The sequence below is a fragment of the Plectropomus leopardus genome, chromosome 20, assembly GCF_026936395.1.
Source record: "Plectropomus leopardus strain MGB_pleo_1.0 chromosome 20, ASM2693639v1, whole genome shotgun sequence".
In the NCBI taxonomy this organism is placed as follows: Eukaryota; Metazoa; Chordata; class Actinopteri; order Perciformes; family Serranidae; genus Plectropomus; species Plectropomus leopardus.
The window spans coordinates 12,829,566-12,850,165 of record NC_142195.1 but is presented as its reverse complement, the minus strand read 5'-3'; the positions used below and the strand labels follow the sequence as shown (position 1 = coordinate 12,850,165).

General features: G+C 37.7%; 1 protein-coding gene and 1 long non-coding RNA gene across 3 annotated transcripts in view; one reads left to right on the top strand and one right to left on the bottom strand.

The window, feature by feature from the left end:
* Nucleotides 1-20,600, bottom strand: part of astn2 (astrotactin 2) — a 360,618-nt gene that overhangs the window by 112,314 nt on the left and 227,704 nt on the right. Inside the window, exon 12 of the mRNA XM_042509044.2 lies at nucleotides 711-877. Coding sequence (XP_042364978.1) covers nucleotides 711-877 — 167 coding nt within the window. The remainder of the gene's footprint in view (nucleotides 1-710; nucleotides 878-20,600) is intronic.
* Nucleotides 6,520-14,639, top strand: LOC148186189 (uncharacterized). 2 transcript variants are annotated; one of them, XR_015775152.1, is made up of 6 exons: nucleotides 6,520-6,654; nucleotides 8,788-8,841; nucleotides 9,483-9,960; nucleotides 10,729-11,727; nucleotides 11,965-12,078; nucleotides 13,647-14,639. It is a non-coding gene; the product is annotated as an uncharacterized LOC148186189 (long non-coding RNA). The 2 variants fall into 2 exon arrangements; XR_015775151.1 differs by having other exon boundaries at nucleotides 11,919-12,078.

Below are 20,600 nucleotides of genomic sequence, written 5' to 3'. Positions count from 1 at the left end.
CTTTAGAACCTTGTTGTGGTGCCGATGTTATCCTGTGCGACCATAGAGTCATTCGTTTATAGCCTAATGTTAGCTTTTTACTTCTGGCATTTGCATTAAATGCTCACAAATCATAAAAGTGGTGTTTATTTGTGAAGATTATCTCGCTGAATAAAAAAGTGTAAATATCATAAATGTTTGTTTGCCAAAGAGCTTTTCTTCTGCTATAATCCAAAATCCAATGCCAAAATCCCATGTGCTTTTGACAAGGGAACAAAGGCAGTGCTAACTTCTGCGTTAGCAGAAAAAGGTCATTTCTGGGGCACTCTATTGGCATTAGCTAATGGGGATTATTTTAAATAAATAAACACTCTGATACTACATATATTTATAGTACTTAAACTGCATACATTTTGTCCTCAGAGTTGGTTAGATAACACTGTCAAAATTGTCAATCGTAGACTAACTGATATTATAAAACATCAATAGGATGCTTAATTATACTAATACTTTTTTTCTGTGTAATCTTGGGCCAATGTTTTTCATCACAAATAGATATGTGTTAGTAACACTGGTTATTTCCTGTTTATATATTTCATTTCCTTCATGTGGGTTTATGCCTGAGGAAGAATTTCTTGATTGGAATATCACTCACGAAGCCTATTTCACGAGGAAGCTTTATTTCCAGCCCGCAGACGCCTTTCATTTTTTCTAGTGTTAGTTATTCTCACCCGCAAAACATGAGCACGTTGCTGGAACTGGGGTCATCTTCGAGGGGCACGAGCTGCTGGAGACACAGCTGTTCACAGCCTCCATTGAAGCCATCCGTGCAGTCAATGCCCCTAGAGTAGTCATAGCAACCTGAGCCATCCTTCATTGGCCTCAGCCCCTCAGGACACTGCAAGAATAGAGAGAGAGAGACAGAGAGAGGAGGAGAGGCAGTGGAAGGGAGATGGGGAGAGAGGTTGAGGAGGAAGGCATAAATTAGGGAGAGAGAAGAAGAGAGTAAGGCGCAGAGGTCAGTTTGTGCATTTTAATCAGGATGAGACGGCAACAAAGAGGCAAATATAGTAAGATGAGAGGAGAAGTGGGCAGCGGGATGTTGAGGAATTCAGAGAGAGGAGAACGAGAGACGGGAAACGAGACGGGAAACATGGAAGCTTTTGTGTGATTACAGATATGAAACACTGCAAACTGGCAGCCTGGAATCATCCTTACAGCTCATCTCACTATTTGAGGTCTGTGTTTGTTTGTTTGTTTTTTTCATGCCAGACACAAAACTCTCCTGGTGAGACTCCACACTGACAGGTGGAAAAGAGTGGCAGGGGACTCCATGTTTATCACAGGAGACGTGAGATGTCTACACCTTCCCCAGGCCAACAAGGAGTGTGTAAAAGCAATAAAAAGGAATTAAGTGTGTGGGGAATTGTCCATTCCAAAGTGGAGAGAAGATGGAAACAATTCACTTACACAAGATAGCAAATGAGCAGTGTTACATATTCTTAACAAAGGGGTGTTGAGGAGCAGAAATATCTCACTCTCCTGCTCAGAAACTTAAAATGAGGCCGTTAAGACTTATCAGGACTGGTGAAGTCAGGGGTGAAGGTCGGGTTAATTAAAAATCTGGTCTGTGACCCAGCACTAAGTTGCTGATATCACAAGCTTTAATCACAGGTTGTAAGGTTTTTACCTACAGTTTAGCATTCAGTTTTAGTTCAACTTTCAGTTTAACATTGATACCCAGCCGGTGGCAGTCCTGGATGCAAAGGTACCCATCAAGCAACCATCCCCCGCCCGTGTCTTGAGTATATAAAATGATGCTTAACAAAATTAACCCTTTGCCAGTGCCTGCACTGGTATTTTTGCTTTTTGTGATGTCATTTCTTGGAGTGTCTACAACCTCAGCTAAAAGGTAATGTAAGTCAATAAACCATAATCAGATTAAAATTTTGAAATTGTGTCGAAATTGGTTATTTTTTTCATCAGACTTAACAAATTAAAAAACATACTGATCTAACATTTAGAAATGTTGAAACATGCTCTTAGTCTCTTGTTCAACACTTCAGTCCAGTCCAAAATACTGCAGTTGAGCCAGCTGCAGCCACTGCACTACGGTGAAGTTAGTTTTAAGTTGGACATCTACTCGCAGTATCTTCTCAGTTTCAGTTTCACCTCATGTCAGCAGTAGGACCACGGTTATCTCACCTCCCAGCCCTCCTGTTTACTGCAGGGGGCTGACACGGACCCTCACATGCACTATAATTGGAAACTTGTGACTGTGCGTGTCCACCTCTGTCCAGGGACGTTCAATACAGAAAGTATATCCAGGTCTTAAGGCTTTGCTTGTTAACTTTGGGGCTAACCCTCTTCACAGTAATCAGCAGGTGAGAATCAAGACAAAGAAACCTGTCTTGGGTCTACAGGAGTTGTCACAATTATTCACGGACAAATAGCCTAAACTGCTATACACACATTCACGGCTATGTTTAACTTCATACTCTCTGCTCCGGCTGCTGCAGCCTCACTGCCACTTCACAAGCACACACATGCTCTCACAGTTGTGATAGGAAAATGTCCCTATATAAGTGGCCATAGAGGGCCCATGTTTTCATGTTTTTTTTTTGGGGGGGGGCAAAACATTTGCTTGGTCTGTCTATCTTGACAGTGTGCTTCTCTGCCCATCAGCCTTTACAAAAAATAAATTAAAAAATTACCTGAGCCAATACAAAAATCTGAAGGGGAGCACTGGATCCAATATGCCAACTACTTTACCATGCAGCATTAAATTTATGAAGTGCTTTTTTTAATGAATTATATTTCCCCCAGCATAAGAAATACTAATTAAGCATGAATGCAACAACAGCAGATGCATTCTATAACAAAGCCGGACTCCCATTAAAAATGTAATTTTACTTACCATTAATAACTTGTAAACTTAATAGCCTACCGTGATTTGGGTTGCATTATATATCTCGGAAGTGAACAAAAGATTGTTGCATCGAGAAAACAGTTGACAAACTTTTCTGCTGGCTCAACTTATGTGTTGGAGGCAGGCACAAAGGCTGTTTATACTCTAATATAATTATAATATTCATTGTATTGTTATGAACAGATAGAATTTGACTGAGTGAATTAATGGAAATAAATATTAAGTAGGTTGAAATACTTAATGAAATACTATATTTCTATAATGTTTTGAAATCTTCCCTTGGTAAACCATGATCTTTCTTTGTCACTTAGAACTTTGTTTATGCCTCATGACATTTTCTGACTACTTTTTCTTTGTTTTGTTTTTTCATAAAGTAACACACTTCTTTCTACTCAACTGTGATTTAAAGGTGTTAAGAGAGATCAGCTTTGTGCATATACTACACTGCAGGGCTGGGGTGCTGGCAGCTACTGGATCAATGTGCAATCATAAAAAAACAAAAAAAAAAAACAAATAATAAACCACGGGTGTTTGCGGCACTCGACCAGTAAATATATGATCAAGGATCTGATCACTGACAAGACCAGCATGTTTAGCTCAGCGCTTCATCAGGCTCATTTTCTGATTTTATGGTATTTTTATGTCATTTTTGTGCCAGTGCAATATTATATGTGCTACTTTACTGCTGTCAGAGGATCTCTAAATAAAGGGAAGAATTAGTTTGCCAGTTGGCAATCACATGTGGTGATGCACTACTAGACAATCTCTGACTGTCAGCAAAATATTAATAACAAAGCTACATCAGAATTCCCATTTCCAACATAGCCGTAATGCAATGCACTAATGAGAGATTCGTTTCATTGCATTTCAAAACATTGCTCTGCAGCGTTAGCGTCGATTGTGCCAGTTTACCACCATCAAAACTACAGAGGCCCGAGTGTGAAACAATTATAATCTTGAAGATGTGTTCAAGTGTCGATGGTGCAGTGGAGTCTTAAAAGCAAAAGGGAAGAGGGGGTTGAGCGTCAAACACTTCATTTCCTGCCTTCTGGTGAATTTTTATGTGCAGGTTTATGGTGGAGATGTCTTTATTTATGTAAAGGAAAGCATAAAAAATTCAGGCAGCAGTTGACAATTCAAAATATAAAAATATAATTGAATATAATGCAGTGAAGCTCTCAGGCATTCTGGATTGCTTTCACATATTCACAGTATTCTCCTGAACATAAGCTCTTAAATGTTATCCCTGCTGAGTCAGCGCACGTGTGGGCATGATTTACTCATCCCTCCTCTTTTGTGTCTTCTGTTTGGGGAAGGTAGCTTTTGAAATGTGCATGTGGCCAGTTTTTAGGTAAATGATACATTACTTCATTTTAATTCATTTACAAAATCCTGGGCATTTTAATTACTCAGATGTGTTTCAGCAAGGTTTTCTGCTCATTTACTTTCTGCACCTTCAAAACACATCCCACATATCTGTGTCCTCTGAGAGGTTGAGAATTAAGTCGTTATAGTTTCAGATAAAAAAGTTGTAATGTTACAAAAATAAAGTGATTTAATGAAAATAAAGTCATAATAATTTAACGAATAAATCTACCTGCCCTTTTAGTCTGCTGTGCATTACATTATTGCTCTGCTCTGTTTGGGACTCTCTCTGAATGAGCGAAAGTTAGCCTGTTTTCATTCTGAAGTCATCAGATACTGCTGCTTGGTCAGTAATTTTGGCGTATGATACGCCAGTGGTCATCCAGACGGCAGCTGACGGGGGCGGTATGATAGGCCGTTGGTCAGCCAGATGGCACCTGTCATATTATACCAGACGGCGCATGATCGGCCAGCAGATGGCGTGTTTAAAACACAGCCAGTAATAATGCATTATAGGGAGCTGGAAAGTCGGCAGTGGATGGGTCCGACAAACCCTGGATTTTCACCCGGGATCCCTTTGTATGAATGTTGAGCCGAAGCATGATTTTTTTTCTTTTTTTTTTTTTTAATGTAACCGCACTTTTGTAGCGTAAGCATAGATGTGCTTGTGTTGCACAAGGGAATAAATGTAACTACAAGCTATTTTTACCAATGTACTGAGTTTTCATTTTTTACGAGCAGAAACTGTGCATTTCCTGTGAAAATGGAAGTGTATTTTAAAAAGACACAATGCATGTAACAGGCATACCTTGGCGCGTCATATGTAGGCCTAGATGTGAACCGCATTGACCATGTCGCGATATTTGACAGGTTTAAGGATGCAGCTGTGTGCTGCTCTCCATCAGAAGTGGAAACTAACAAAAAACACTTCTTTTCAGGCATAAATCTCCCTATTACAAATATTAATGTCACCACCACCGATAAAGTGCAGCCCACTGCAGCTTCCCCAAGATTTTCATTAGAAAGCACACAAAGCGACATCGAGTTACAGGTCAGAAGAAAAAGACACCATTCAGCAAGTCTAAATCACTGTTGGCTATAGTGGACTGTCGGGAGATTCGAGCACAAGCACACATGATTCAAAGCAACCTATTTTTATCATGGCTATTTACAAAATATTAAAGCTTTTTTTCTAATGTAATTTCAAAATCTTATTCTACCTTTAAGTTTATCTTTCTATTGCTACCATGCATCTGTATTAGAGCAACTTCTACTTTTATTTTACTCCAGTCCATCCCCAGCAGCAGCCAGCTCTCTCTGCACTTCCTGTCAGAGTGGATCTTTAACATTGCTTCCTCTTTCTTCTTTGTTTAAATATAAATAAATAAATACATAAATAATTGGGGTGTGGTAATGTGTTCTCTGTGCACTGCAAAAAGTCTGTGCCAGTACTACAAGAGCATCTGAGATTTAGATGTTTCATTGCTGTGAAACTCATTTTGCATTGTATCCTACTGTGTGAGATATTAGATGCTGCAAAACAGCACTTATTTACCAGTCACTTAAATGGTAGAGATGGATGCACATACAGTAAGTGACACTATTAACAGTCTATAATCATTATGGAAAAATGCCTCTATTTGAATATTTGATGGGTTTCCCTGCTGGGGCTGGGACCCTACAATCAATAAACACTCTCAGGCATCAGCCACATGCTGAAAATGCATAGTTTTTAACAACCAACAAATCACTTTTTCTCAGACATGTGAATGCTGTTGTAATTTCTCCTTCGTGAGTGTCAATGTAACGGTTTTGTTGTTTTAAAATAAAGAGTCTCCAAGATTATTTCACAGTTTGCAGAGCACTGTTCACCACTGTTCACTGACGGCCGACTCTGACTCATCTGTGAAACCTCATGTTGTGTGTGTGTGTGTGTGTGTGTGTGTGTGTGTGTGTGCCTCTGTGGGATTGCTTGTGGGTGTGTGAGGCACGATCACACATTGTGAAAAGTTGTATGTAGGTGTTGGTGTATTTCTGCCACATAAAAAAACTGAAAAACGTGAAACAACGCTGTCATTTAGTCGAAATACATTTTGACACTGGTCTTATTAAAAATTTGGATTTCTGGTTTCAACTCGTTGGTTTCAGTTTACCTAAAAGCAAAACACACCCCCCACAGAAAGTAAATGCAATACTTAAAGTCATATTTTAACCTCAAACAAGAGGTTTTCATGTCACCTGACCCACATGACGTCAGCATCGGATCACTCCCTAACCAGTTTGGTCGTCCGCCATGAGCTCAGCTCCAGACTGAAGATCGCTTGCTGTCCACTATCTGGCTGCAGGAGCACAAACTTGTTGTACAAACTCTTCTAAACGAGGTAAGAATTGTATTTTTTCATTTACTGTTCGTGGCGGGGTGGACAACTGCTTTAGTGTAAGCAGTTTCACGCACGTGTTGGCTAACAGCACAACCAGGCTAGTTGCCTTTGTTTTCTTCCTCCCTTTGACATTTGCTAAGTTAAAATTGCTGGTCGCATTATTTTGCTATCATCGGAGGAAAAAATAGTGGTTGTAAGTGATTGTCGGGTGGTTTATCCACAGTGCTTGAATTGACTGGGAGAAGCCCTGTCCTGCGGTGTGTTTTGGGCGGTCACAGGGGTGCGAGGTCGGGCAAGAGGGCGGCGGTGGCGGCTGGTGCCCTTCGCCGCGCGCGCGCGGACACACACACACACACACACATACACTTTAGCAGTAAAAACGTAAGTGTATATATTATTTCAACTTGTAGTGTTGTTTGACGAACAAATCGTAATTTGGCAGAGGGGACGTGCGTGCCTTTCATCTTACAGCCGTGACAGCTTGTTGTTTACCGCGAGTTTAAGGCCATTTCAAACATGCACCCATTTTAATTTATCCGACAACAGCTTCATGTCTGATTGTATGCAGTCACTTTTTCTCTTTAAGTAACAAAAGAGTACCATGTCTGAAAGTGTCATAAAACAATACATCTTACCCCCAGACTCTGACAGCGGTACCCTGCAGACCACAGAGAGAGGGGTGGGGGTGGGGGAGAAACTCGTTTTTAACGATTTAAAATCGATTCAAAAATCCTAAACATCGATTATAGACTATATTTACTAAATACAGTTTCTTGTTAACCCTCTACACTTTTTTTTAGTCATTTAGAGGAGTGTTAATAATTTTGAGACCGTTTGTCGGATCGCCTTACTTTTGTCGCCAGTGAGAGCTGCCGTCTGTGCCGCTCAGAGAGATGACGCAGATGCACTGTAGCTCTTTTAGGAGCCTCAGTATCCAGCCTGGGAATTCAGCTGTTTTTACGGGACCTTGTTCGATAATTACATAATAATATATATCCGATATTGGGTGTCTTCCGTCCATATTTTATCCATATTTCGATGATAAAAATACATTAGCATCGATGCTAAACGCCATATTGGTTTACCATAGTTCCTTTGGAGCGAGGTCAGAAGTTTGTTTTGGTCTTGTTCACCAATCGGAAAATGAGCCGACGCTTTGTATCCGCTTACATAATGCCTACGTCATGTGATGCAAACTGCACTGTGATTGGCCTAATCCTACTGTATCTATGGCTCTGTGTTATCGGTAGCGCCACATGCATTAGAATAAACTCCGGTAGCCCCTATAATAATAATAATAATAATAATAATAATAATAATAATAATGAGACAAGGGTAAATCAGGAGACAGTCTAATAAGCAGCAGGGCTTCACATGGATGTAAACTCTGTGTTCACTGCAGACAGAGCAGGCAGGAGAATCAGGGCCCTCTCTGAAGTGTCAGGAGTGTGATGTGGCCCTCTGCAGCATCACAGAGAGGAGCTGCTTTGCAAAATGGCACAGATAATGGGATACACAAACAACTGCAAAAAAACAATGGGACTTTTTTTTTGGAAAAGTATGCCCTTTTTTTTAACTATAATAATTACAATGTTTATTTTTTCACTTCCCGATTTTCAACACCTGGGAGAAAGGTTTTCTACAACAAAAAACAAAAAAAAACACACTTTGCTTTCATAACATAATATGCCACTGGCAAAACAGACTGGAGTAGATCCTGAAATTATACCTCCTATATTTTGAATCGCAAATCGATTTTGAATTGGAAATCATTTTGAATCGAGAATCGAATTGTGACCTCAAGAATCAAAATCGAATCGAATCTTGAGATACTGAAAGATTCACACCCCTGACAGAGAGTAACTATTTTGCAAGAGGAACATCTCAATTTATGTGGTGACTTGGCCCCTGTAACATTATTTTGTAATATAAATATTGTGAACTAATATTAAAATAATTTTAAAAATTTTAATCTCAATAAAATATGATTTATGATTTTAGTATAATGCAGTATGGTACAATACCACCTGCACGTGTAAGGCCTTGTAAGTCTGTACTGACAATGATTAATAATACCCCCAAAAAAAACAAAAAAACAATGTGAAATCTTAACTTTTCTTGTTGTGTTTACAGGTTTACTTTTGTCTCCTGAAGAGGTCAAAAGTCTTGGTCATATTGCTTAATTTGGTAAGTCAAACTGTACAGCTGTGATCAGTATTTTCATGTATGTTTGAATGGGATTGTTAGATTGTTGTTGCAGTTAAATTTGTAATATAGTGGACATTACATGGCAAAAATGAATTTCAGTTTCAATCACATTATTTACCTTTGTTCTAGTTATATTTCAAGAATTGCAAACACAAATAACCACAAATCAAAACAAAGATCAATAAGTTACCCACCCAATGTAATTTAAGTTCATTTTACAAGACAATAAAATGTTAATAATAAAATGGTTGATAATTTCATGCAGTATTAGATATCCTCAAAATAACTGTAGTTATCATCATCAAAAAAAGTATGTTTTTTGTCTCATACAGTGTACGATTATTACCTTAATTCAATTTTATTAGTTTTTTTTATCAGATTATGTGCAGGTTTGCAAGATAGTGTTTAAGTCAGAAAATGTACAACGAATAATGATACCTCTAGGTTAAGTAAGTTTAAATTTTCTATGAACTAATCAAATAAAGTAGATATTACAGGCTGCAGCAGCCTAACTGACAACAAACAACTGTTTCTATAAAATAAATGCAAATATACCATATTTGATTTTGTAAATTGTAAGGGTAAGATGATTGTTCTTTGTCTTTTTGTGTTGATTTCAGGACAGTATTCCAAGAGGTTTTTCCCCATGAAAGAATTCGGCCAAAACATCATTACTTGGAGCATTATCCCTGGTTGATTCACCAGTTTGGCCCCCTTGTTGTACAATGGACTATAAGATTTTAAGCAAAACACAGCTTCTTCAACAGAGTAACCCATCATACAAACTGTTTCAAAAATGTACTGTATTCATTAACTCAAAGACGCCAGTGTCAGGCTGCTTATAATGTGCACGTGTGCAGATTTTCCAAGCCATCTTTGGAGGTCACCGGGGTCTCAACGAGGACTTTACACTGGCAGAGAAACAGAAACACCCACATATGGACTCTGTGAACCTTGCAAAAAATGTATCCTACAATAGCCTCAACTACAGGACTGGAATGATCCTGTGATAAAGCTTGTGGGGGTGCATGAACTGACAGATCCCTACCCTCTGGCTCACTACAATGTTTGTGGACGGCATCTCATCTCTCTGAAGGGGTACGTACATGCATAAGGTTGTATATGTTCAGATGTGGGGTTGGAAATGTCGGAGAAATTTTAAATTTTTTGAACTTGCTTTTGTTTCATTTGTGTCTATTTGATTGTCAGATAATTCACCCTTTTTTTCTTAGAAAATTCCCTTAACCTTTAATCGCACATGTTTATGGATGGGATTTGTTAATTTTTCATTGATATTGATACCATTATCAAGACTCCTTAACAATCCAAGTCCTTATCGATACCACTATTAATGTTTTTCTATTATATGGTGGAAAGGCAAGGTGATATTTTATTAAATTCTAATTTTTTATTTCAATATTTACTTTTACTCATGTAGTAAAATATGAGTAGAAGTCATGATAGGATGTTAAACAGGTTTTAGTTCCATCTCTACTATCCATTTTATATTGCTGTGAAAACAAATTTCTCACCAAACAAGTGTATTATTCAAGTTTCTTACCAAAACCTAAATTTTACTTTTCTTGATGTTACATTTCAACACTTCATGATGACATTTTATTTACTTTTGCATAATTGTCATTTTGCTGAGCCAACCTTGAGCACATCATAATGAAACCTTAAGCAGCCTTGTTTATTTAGTTAAACAAACTATACACTATATATATATTAGTGTAATATTTCTTCTTCTTTCATCGTAATTGTAAAACGGGAGAATTGATAATCAGTGAAGTTGTGGATATGAATTAGATGTTATGGCCAATTTTGTTCTCAAACTGACATTGCTGTACTTATTCCTGTCTTTAGTAGATCCTTTTGGATGGGCTGACATGGCAGTGAAAAGGCCAGCAGAGTTGTGAGTCATTCTGAATCCTGATGACACCAGGAAGCTAATTCTGCGTGGTGGATTTCCAGAGACAATGGGCCAGCTTATGGATGAAGTCAGGGAAGTGTGCGGGTTGAATGGGAATTTCAGACCACAGTACCAAGACAGAGACTGTGGAGATGCAATGGTGAACTTGACCTCTACTGCGAAACTCGAGGACTTGGCAACTGTCAAGGTCATCCCAATAGCTGACGATTGCAGCCAAGGAGTTAATCCCACTGTCTCTGATGAACTATTATCTTCTAAATCAGATGACATAGAGCTCCTGTTCTTAGCTTCCAGCTCGGTCTCTACAAAAACTTGGCCAAGAGACTTTCCAGCGCCAAAATTCTCCTAAAACATCAAACTGCATTTAGAGAAGGGAAACGCAGTATATAGGTCAAACATGACAAGGTTGACACTGACCTCAAAAGCAAAGTCAGATATTCTGGACAAGCTAGCTAGAGAGATATTCAAGTATAAAGCCTATCCAACAGATGCTGACTGTAGTGATGGTGATGAAACACTAATCAAGAAGCACCCATGCCTGTCTGAACCTGGTTCGTACAGTGGTTGCTACGGGTGGAAGCAGCGATTGAAGACAAAAACTGGCAACTACCGAACGCAGCTAAAGGGACTCGGGTGTTCTGAATTACTTGCAGATTCACTGAAGTCCAAATCTCCAGAGGATGCATTGCTTGCCAAAAAGGCGAAGAGACCTAGGAGAGACCAACCGCATACCAAACATTCCAGCTGGAGTGAAGTGAAGTGAAGAAGCAAAACAATCTTACAGTGATAAAGGACAAAATGGACAAGACTTATTCACTGCGCAGACAGGAAATTGTGGAAAAGGAGTTGGGAGTGGAAGTGTTGAAAGAGAGATGGCCTGCATTGTTCACAATGAATGATGTATATCCAACCTCTTAAATCTATGGTAAAAGGTCAGTTGTGGTCTTTAAAGTAAATCATGTTATCCCCAAAACAAAACAGATCTGCTAAAAAATTAAGTGAAACCAAACCAGAATGCATGTTTTGGCTCTTGATGCTAAAAAAAAAAAAAATAAGATCTCACACACAGCATATTATTAATGTAAGGCCATATAACATTTGCATGTACTCTGTTATTTTCAAGACAGGTCAACACAGAATTCATAAGAATTACCACTGTTCCCCTTCAGCCAAAACTCCCGGCTTCCTTAGAGAAACACCACAGCAGGCTGATCGAGATAATAAGAAACAATGGAGGAGTGGTACGAGAGAAGACCCGGAATATACTGAAAGGACTTGATCAGGTATGCACTTGCTAAGTACGTTTAAATGTGCCGTATAGCACATGAATGCTGATATTGCAGATGGAGGCAGTAATCTTCATTTTGTCATTATATTTGAGATTACACAGTGGATGATGTTCTGTCAGTGTTTCACATTAATAACCAAGATATTGCCGGCCACCGTAGTCTAATTTGTCTCGCCATAGTTTAACGGTATTAAAATACATAAACTGTTGGGTTATTTATGGCGCAGGAGAGGCAGAGACAAGCAGAACATCAGGCGCATTAGACGTGAAACTAAACCGTTCATTCTGCGGGGCCTAAAACTCTTTTTCACTTACAAAAATCTGCAAATATCTCCTCTCATCCATCGGTCTAATCAGCTGCGAACTTATCAACAGATCAATTATCCTGCCCATGAATGACATTCAGCTGCAAAGGAGATAAAAAGAAGTCCGCCTGCTGTGCTGCATTCATGGACCCGCAAAAACGGCAGATATTATAGTGATAGATAGATTAGCAGTCTCACTCTAACCACCCCACTTCCAGCCCGGCATACGTACATTGCCAGTCTGTGGGAAACACTGTTTATGTTTGTCTTTTGAGTTTGACAGGCCTTTTAATAGGTTTGCTCACAATTACTGTAAATCCAAGTGCCTATTTTATGCATTGTTTGTCTGAATTTTCAGTAAAGTTGAAAAACTGAACAGCACAATTTTGCATTATGTTTGCGTTTGTGCTCTCACTTAGAGACCTGAAGTGAATCTAAAAGGAGAATGTCTGCTGAAGAGCCTTGTTATGTTTATTGGGGAAGAGGTGGACCAAACTTATCAAGGAGTATCTGTTGAGTAGCTTTGCGCTGAGCAGCTTTACACAAGACAACATTCATTAATCTGACTTTAGAGATCATATACAGAGTTACAGTTCCTATAAAAATGCCCAAACTGATTTAGCTATGCCTACTATTATTGTGGAGTTCTGTGTCCACCAGAGGCCATTATTAAATACTGTTAGGGTTTTTTAATCTAACACAATGACAAATCTCTCTTTGATGGTTTATATTTTATGCTTTGTAAAACACTGTATATTGTGGGTATATATATTTTTGGAACACACTGATATGTTTCAATTACAGTCTGAAATATTCACTCCAGAGTAGCAGTGCAGATGGAGCAGTGGAAGCCTGGACATAAAATGGACATTATATTCAAATATTGCATTGTGTGCTATTGCTTGTGGTCAAATTCTAAAATTAATGAAAATGTGAAGACTTTTTTTTTTTAGATTTAGTCTCTTAATCAAAGTATGTATACTTTTGTTTTTTGTCACAGCAGATGTTATAACTTTTTGGAGTATAACTTTTAATAATGCAATGCTTGACTTGCAAATAGACACATTTTTGCTATAAGAAAAATATTTGAAGGAGCCACTGCTAATTTTGTGCTGGACTTTGCAAGTCTTAACATTTTTCCATCATTAAAACTAAAAAATCTTAAAAAATAAAATTAAATAAATAAATAAATGAATATTGGGAACAGACACTGATTTCTTTAGAGTAACTTTCCTATAAATGTCTTGTTTTTTATCAGATTGTTCAAAAGGATGAAGCGGAAACAGAGCTTGAGAGGTGTACCATAGCCGGGTTCGTCATCAAGGAGGAGGAGGATCTTCTGCAGAACCGTCTGACATTGGGATTGTCATTGAAGGTTTGCAAGTCCTCATTGAGTTGCTGCCAATCACTCATGCATGTGCCATGTGGTTTGGCATGATCTAAACACTAAACCTGAGCTATCCAGGTCAGCACAAATACACCTTTGATGCACTGCAGAAAGTTTTCATGGAAATAGAACCAAAGAAAATGACACGCAGAGTGGACAGTCTGAGTGTCAAGCTGTAAATATTGGATTAATCAAAAAAAAGACATTTGGATACAAAATGTTTTTTGTTCTGTTCTATAGCTTGTATCAAAATACATTCCAGAAAAATGGAATAAGTCATTGTTAAATGTAGATAAGAGACAGAAACAGACTGTAGTTTAAAACTAGCCTTATATCTTATTTTTTCTGGTAAAAGAATTCTTTTAGTTGTTTGAATATCATGGCACTAATAGGTACATTGAAAATGTCAATAATCCTAAAATCACATCGACCAGCAATTCAGTAGTAATGATAATGTTTGTCATAAAAGACATTATTCATAGATTGGAAATGAGCTCTGTTTTTACTTGATTATGGTTTGTGTTTCATTGATCTTGCATTTGGTTCAAGATGTGAGATTCAAACACGTTTGTCATTTTGTTAAAAAAAAAATAGCCAAGTTTCAACACTGTTAGAAACTCTATTGTTACACCTCTTTATGGAAAATGTGTACTCAGGTTTTAAAGGGGATATGTACACACACCTTTACTTATTGAGATCTAGGTTGCATACAGTCTGATAAACATAAAGAAAACATAATGAACTTCATTTAGACCTAGTTTTTTTTCTCCTTAAGTCATGATGTGCAAAACATATACTGGCTAGCTTTACAAATTGCTGTTTTTTATCTATGTTTTAGGTGCTTTTTGTTAGTACAAAACAGAAAAGGAGATGCATGTTTTAAAATGCATAATAAACAATACAGTCTGTTCAAGAGAACATTTCTGTCTTTATTTAAGCTAACTACATTGAGGGTTAAAAAATGTAAGGTAAAAAATATTTTCACATTATTGCAATTTAGTGTTTATTCATGGTCTAAAAAAGCAAAAAAAGTTATTAAATTGGCCAAAATGAAGGAAATTTTGGCTTGTGACTAAGATATTACATTAATTTAGGCATAATTAAAATATAGTAAAGAATGTACGAAATCAAAAATTTAAGATGAGAAAAAACAATAACATAACCTCTAACAAAATTAGAGTACTTTAATTACTTTAACGCAAAGGAAAATTATGATTGGATGTAATAGTAAATATTAGGTTTTTCCTAACTGAAAAAAAATTGATTGTGACAAATGGTGTATAATCTTTAGAATAAATTAACTTTTTACTTTATGTATATGTAAATTACTGTCTTTAGCCTAAGAAATATTTTGCTTGAGATTAAATTACAAGTACACTTAAATTTGATAACCGTAAATATTAGGTTTTTTCAAGCAGATAAAATAAGTTGTAAGAGGGTAAAAATATGGTGTATGGTCTTTATATTCAATTAACTTTTTACTTTATTTGAATGCAAATGTGTGTCCCTGTTCAAAGAAATATTGTGCTTGATATTAAATTCAAATTTCATCATCTTCAACCAAATCAAATCATATATATTATTTGAGGAAAAACTAATCAATTTAGCTGTAACAAATTAGAGCATTTTTTTTTAAAGTTAGTCCAAAGTATGATTTTTTTGCTCAAGGTTAAACTTATTATTTTCTGAGTGATAAAAATTAGTAATCACAAAAAGATGGTTTTTTTTCAGTGTTAAAAGAGCTGTGGAATAAATGTTTCCCCTGCTCTCAGTAGTCAGATGCCTTCAGATATACAGGTTGCAGGGGAGCCTGTCTCACCATTGGAAACCTGACTGAACCTACTGTAGACAGAGACTCATATCCGGAGGTGCCAGCTCTGTTCACTTGATTTGCATCAAGAGGGGAACTCACAGGTCGGGTGTGTTTACAGTATGTTGTTGCCAGTTCAGAAACAAAACTGTATGTATTCTGTTTATTGATAATGTGCCTTTTGCTTTTGGTGGATTGTGTAGGGCTGTCAGCATTAACACGTCAATCACAATACCATTAAGGTACATACAAAAAAAAAAAAAGAATTACATACAGGTTGATATTTCGGTGTTAAACGGGCTGTACAAGGCTGAATTTAAAGCTACAGTGATGTACTGTGGTGCCGATCAAGTAGCGCTCAAAATTTAGGCTAAATTTTGGCAAGGAAAGATGGCCATTTTACAGGGGTCCCTTGAACTCTCCCAAACAGTGTAAGAAACACACTGATTTGTAATGCGAAACTGCTTTATTCAGTATTTTTAACGGGTTTAATAATTTGATAATTTGGCTCCCAGTAAAAAAAAAAAACCTCTTGAACAATGAACACTGTAGGAATTTTAACTGCGAGTTTACGCTGCCACATAGGATAATTTCATTTGGTTGCAATCTGCAATCCTCATAGGTTGATGCCACTAAATCCTACATACTGTTCCTTCAAAGAATCTCCAGGCATACTTATGACAATGCTGCTATTTGGTTTCATCTGGACAAAGAAAGTCAAATCTGGGTGAAAAATGTTTTTCTGACCCTTTGGCATTGTTTTGACTGTCCAGACTAGACAGTGTTGAAATGCTCTTCTGACAAGAGAACCAAACTAATGGATCTTGCAGTCAACAAGATTTTCATTTGTAATAAAAGACGGGTCATGAAGGCAATTAAAGGCCTCATTTGGCAGGTTTTAATAATGGTTATGTAATGCAGGACGGGGAAATTAGGAGGGAAATTGAATCTGAAATTAGACGAGGCAAACTGAAACACAAAGAGCGGCCAGAGACAGAGCCTAACAATGTGAGGAAAAGCATGAGACATATTACTGAGACAAGGCCAGGAAAAATAGGGATGTTTGCCTGAATGTCAGTTCTAATAAACAGCTAGCTTCTTTATTTGACACCTTTGAAGCAACGGGAGTAAAATGAAGAAAAACACAATTTTGTAGTATTAAAAATACAGTGACAAAGCCATGTACAGAGAAAAAAGAGAATAGGTCTGGACTTGATAAAATCTGTTACTGGGTGATTGAAATGTTTGTGCTTTCTTACATTTCCCCACTTTTTTCCCCTAACATCTCATCAGCAATAAAATATCAAATTGGAAAGCACACCACTGCTAAATGTAAAACCTCCAAAGCCTTGAGGGCCCTCGGAGCAGCAGCTGCTCTCCAGTTATCAAGGCTTTTGCGAAAAACATCAAGCGTAAGATTTTAATGCAGACAGTGAGTAACAGGTAGGGGAGGATTATGTGTTGTGACATTTGGAAGAACCTCACACTCATGTCATGCTTTAATTTACAGGCGTTGTCACATTTAATTTTCATCTCAAAGATGTTTTTCTCTGTATTTTGTACCCAAACAATTGTCCCAAAGCGATTATGGAATAGATATATGGTGACTCATTTGTTGGCTCAGTCAAAGGAGAGCTGACAGGTCATGGAAATGTTAAAATGGAGCTATTTGATGATTAAAACTGCAATTTACAATCCGCAACCACCGGTGACATCATGAACAATAATCAAGGGGTTATTTTATTCTAATTATGAGATTTCTTTCTCATAATTAGCCTTTTCATATATGCAAGATTGCGTTATCTTATAAGATCGATATCTCATGAATGGAGGCAGTTTTCACACAAAGGCTACAAATGAATGCTGGAAAAAAAAAAAAAAAAGGTTATATCATCTCTCTCCGGGCCGTAGACTTTTTGCAAAACAAATTGAGTGATAGCATTTTTGATCTCTTAGGAGAACCGCTTCCAAACACTAACAAAGGAAATATGTGCAATAAGCGTGCATTGTTCACACGTGTGCTCTTACAAAGAGCCATATGTTCAACATTGAATGGGAAAGCTCCTCAGTCTCAGATCCCTTTACTGTATCTCGTGAATGTAATGCTACCTACTTCACCAGAATGAGACTGGAGCCATTCATCACACCGAGGCGGAGCTGTGGGAATAGCTGCCTGTAATTCAGAATTGTCATGCATCACTATACGGTTGAATGAAAGGGACTTAAGGTTAGCCATTAGCGCTGGCCACAAGCTCCATCTGGCTGGACAACTCTCCAAAGACACAAGGGCTGGAGAGGAGGGAGGATTTGCATTTTGGATAAATTCTTTCATTCGGGCCTTCTGTAGTGATTCTATAATGGCAGCACAATGAGAACAGGCCAGGGGGTCTGCACAGTATTTTCGACAACACAGTAACAGCTTTATTGACTGAGACGTTGTTCCTATAATTACCAGCTTGGCAGCTGAAAACTAATTAAAAAATACATTCAAAACATGCAAGTGAGTAATGACTTCTTATTGCATATATTCAATATCTAACTTGCGCCCCTTTGCAAAAAAAAAAAAGATGTGAGGCTGACTGTGCTGTCTTTTAAGGGGCTGCTTTTCATTTTTTTAAGGACGTGTGAAGGAAGTGGTATCTTGTTAATCTAGACTAGAGCTCTGATTTCCCACCCAAGTCTGATTGGGTCCAAACAGACCCTCTGAGACTTTGCTTCTGCCTCAGCAGTGGGAGAGACATACGTAACATGACCCTGAAGAGCTGTGATCGTCATCTGTGTGCCGCATGGAGGGGCGCAGCCCACTCTGCTGAACCTGTTGTGCATGAGACAACAGATTGTTGAAATGGCAAAGGAGAAATTGTGGTGGGATGTCAGCCATTAGCTTGTAATGATTTTTTTTTAATCTAAAAAAATATGTAATATAAAATAACACCAAAGATCTAAATGTAAAAGCACAACTAGGGACAAGAGTTGAAAAATTAAAAATAACCGTACACTCTAAAATATATCAGTCTCATACTCTGTATTGGAACTATGTTTAACTGTATTCTCTCTAACAAATGAAATTAATTCACTTCAATTCAATATATTATATCTTTTTTTTACATTAGATAATCAGGTTAATCAGGCTCGGGCCTAAAACTGCTGCTGTAGGTTGGGCTTGAAGACTATTTGTGGGTTCCTGTAGGGCCAGTCCTGATTTTTTAGGTCTGATCAAAACTCTGAGCGAGACGATCTAAGGCATCCATTGGTAGGTATCTTACAACATAGCTTGTCAGGGAGGGGGCTAAATGAGGCTCAAAATTTGGCTAAATTCTTGAGAGGAAACAACTGGCATGGCCATTTTGACCTTGTGACCTTTTGAAAGGTCTCTTGAACTCTCACCATAAGATATCTGAATTAAAATGTGTACTATCAGTATCCATGAGTCTCCCCTAAACTCGGGAAGGCTTGTTCCCAGTGAATGTTTTGTTCATGACAATCAGTGTCAAAAACTTGAATTAAAGCTCTACATTTGTCTTTTTAAGGATAAGAACAACCAGCCTATTTAAGGAACAGTGACCCACCTTAAAAGATACAAACTACAACAAGATTGTTGTGGAACTAAAAATGTTAACTCTCAGTCTGTGCACGTCAGATAATTAGCAACATTAACTCTGAATTAAGAAACCAAAGTATATCAATACATTATTCCTTAAGTCAGTTAAGTAAATTGAAAAAGTTTTAAACTAGCCTAAATACTAAAAAAAAAAAAAAGCATAAAAACTCCCAGAATTAATTTATGACTTTTGGTTTTGGTGAACCACCCTAAGATTTGTAGTGGCTCTTTTAGCCACCCCTATGAAATGTTTCTGAGGACACCTCTGTTTGTAAGAAGAAGCAAAAAAGATGCATTAGATACAAGTGTGGATGCATGGCTGTGGTTACATTTGCAAGTCGAATCGAACGTAATCTTTTCTACTATTACATTAAATGTGATGGATTGGATGTTTACCCATTATCTCTTCTCTCTTTTACACCTGTATGTCTGCTTTATCCCCGAGCGTAGGCATTTGACAGCAGCACCAAGGGGTCATGTGCGTATCCTCTGGACAGTAATTATAGAGAAGAATTCTATGACACCATTAAGTACCAGTGCGGTGGCATTTCACTCCAGTATATGGGGTTAAAAATACATGGTAAACAGATTTGAAAACATCAAAGAAAGAAAAAGTATGCAAGAAATGTTACAGCGCATATAGCTTCTTACATATTATATACTGCTAATATTTCACTACTACAATTTAAAGTCCACACATTCTAAATGAATGCTATTCATTTTCCTAATTACACATTACTGCCCTCAGCTTTAATCAGGAACTGAGTGTAATCTATTGAGAACTCTGTCTCTTAATGATCTTGTCAAAATTAAGATGCCAGATGTTCGTACTTAGTGGCCATCACACATTAGAGAGAGAAGACATAGTGAGAGAAGTGTGAACAATCAATGATCAAGGACTTATGTATATATTCCCTTTGCAACCTTTGGAATTAACTACTCAGCATGGCTGGGGAGAGACTAGAGTAAATCTCAGCGATCAAAATCTGGATCATAAGGAAACAATTGAAGAAGATGTGTGCCCAATCTTTCACCCCAAAACAAAGTCTTTGAAACAATACAGCTCTAAATCATACTGACGGGTAGTGGAGGGAAAAAAATCAAATACTCTAAAAGCATATTTGACAGCTTAATCTGGTTTGGAGGTGGCAGAGATGCATGCCCTGCAGCTCCACTGCTGCTCAAATGGGTTAAATTAGCCACAACAGTTTTATTGCTGCAAAAGCAAAAAAAAAAAAAAAAAAGAAAAAAAAACTTGCAAGGGTGCAATGCAGTTCCCCAGTGAGACATGAGAAGTCTCAACCCAGCTGTTTGTTCCTTATATTTCTGTGAATTCATACTTCATACTTAATCTTCAAGGAGAGAACACAGAGTTATCTCTTAGCAATTGGGAATGGTGTTGCCCAAAGGCGAA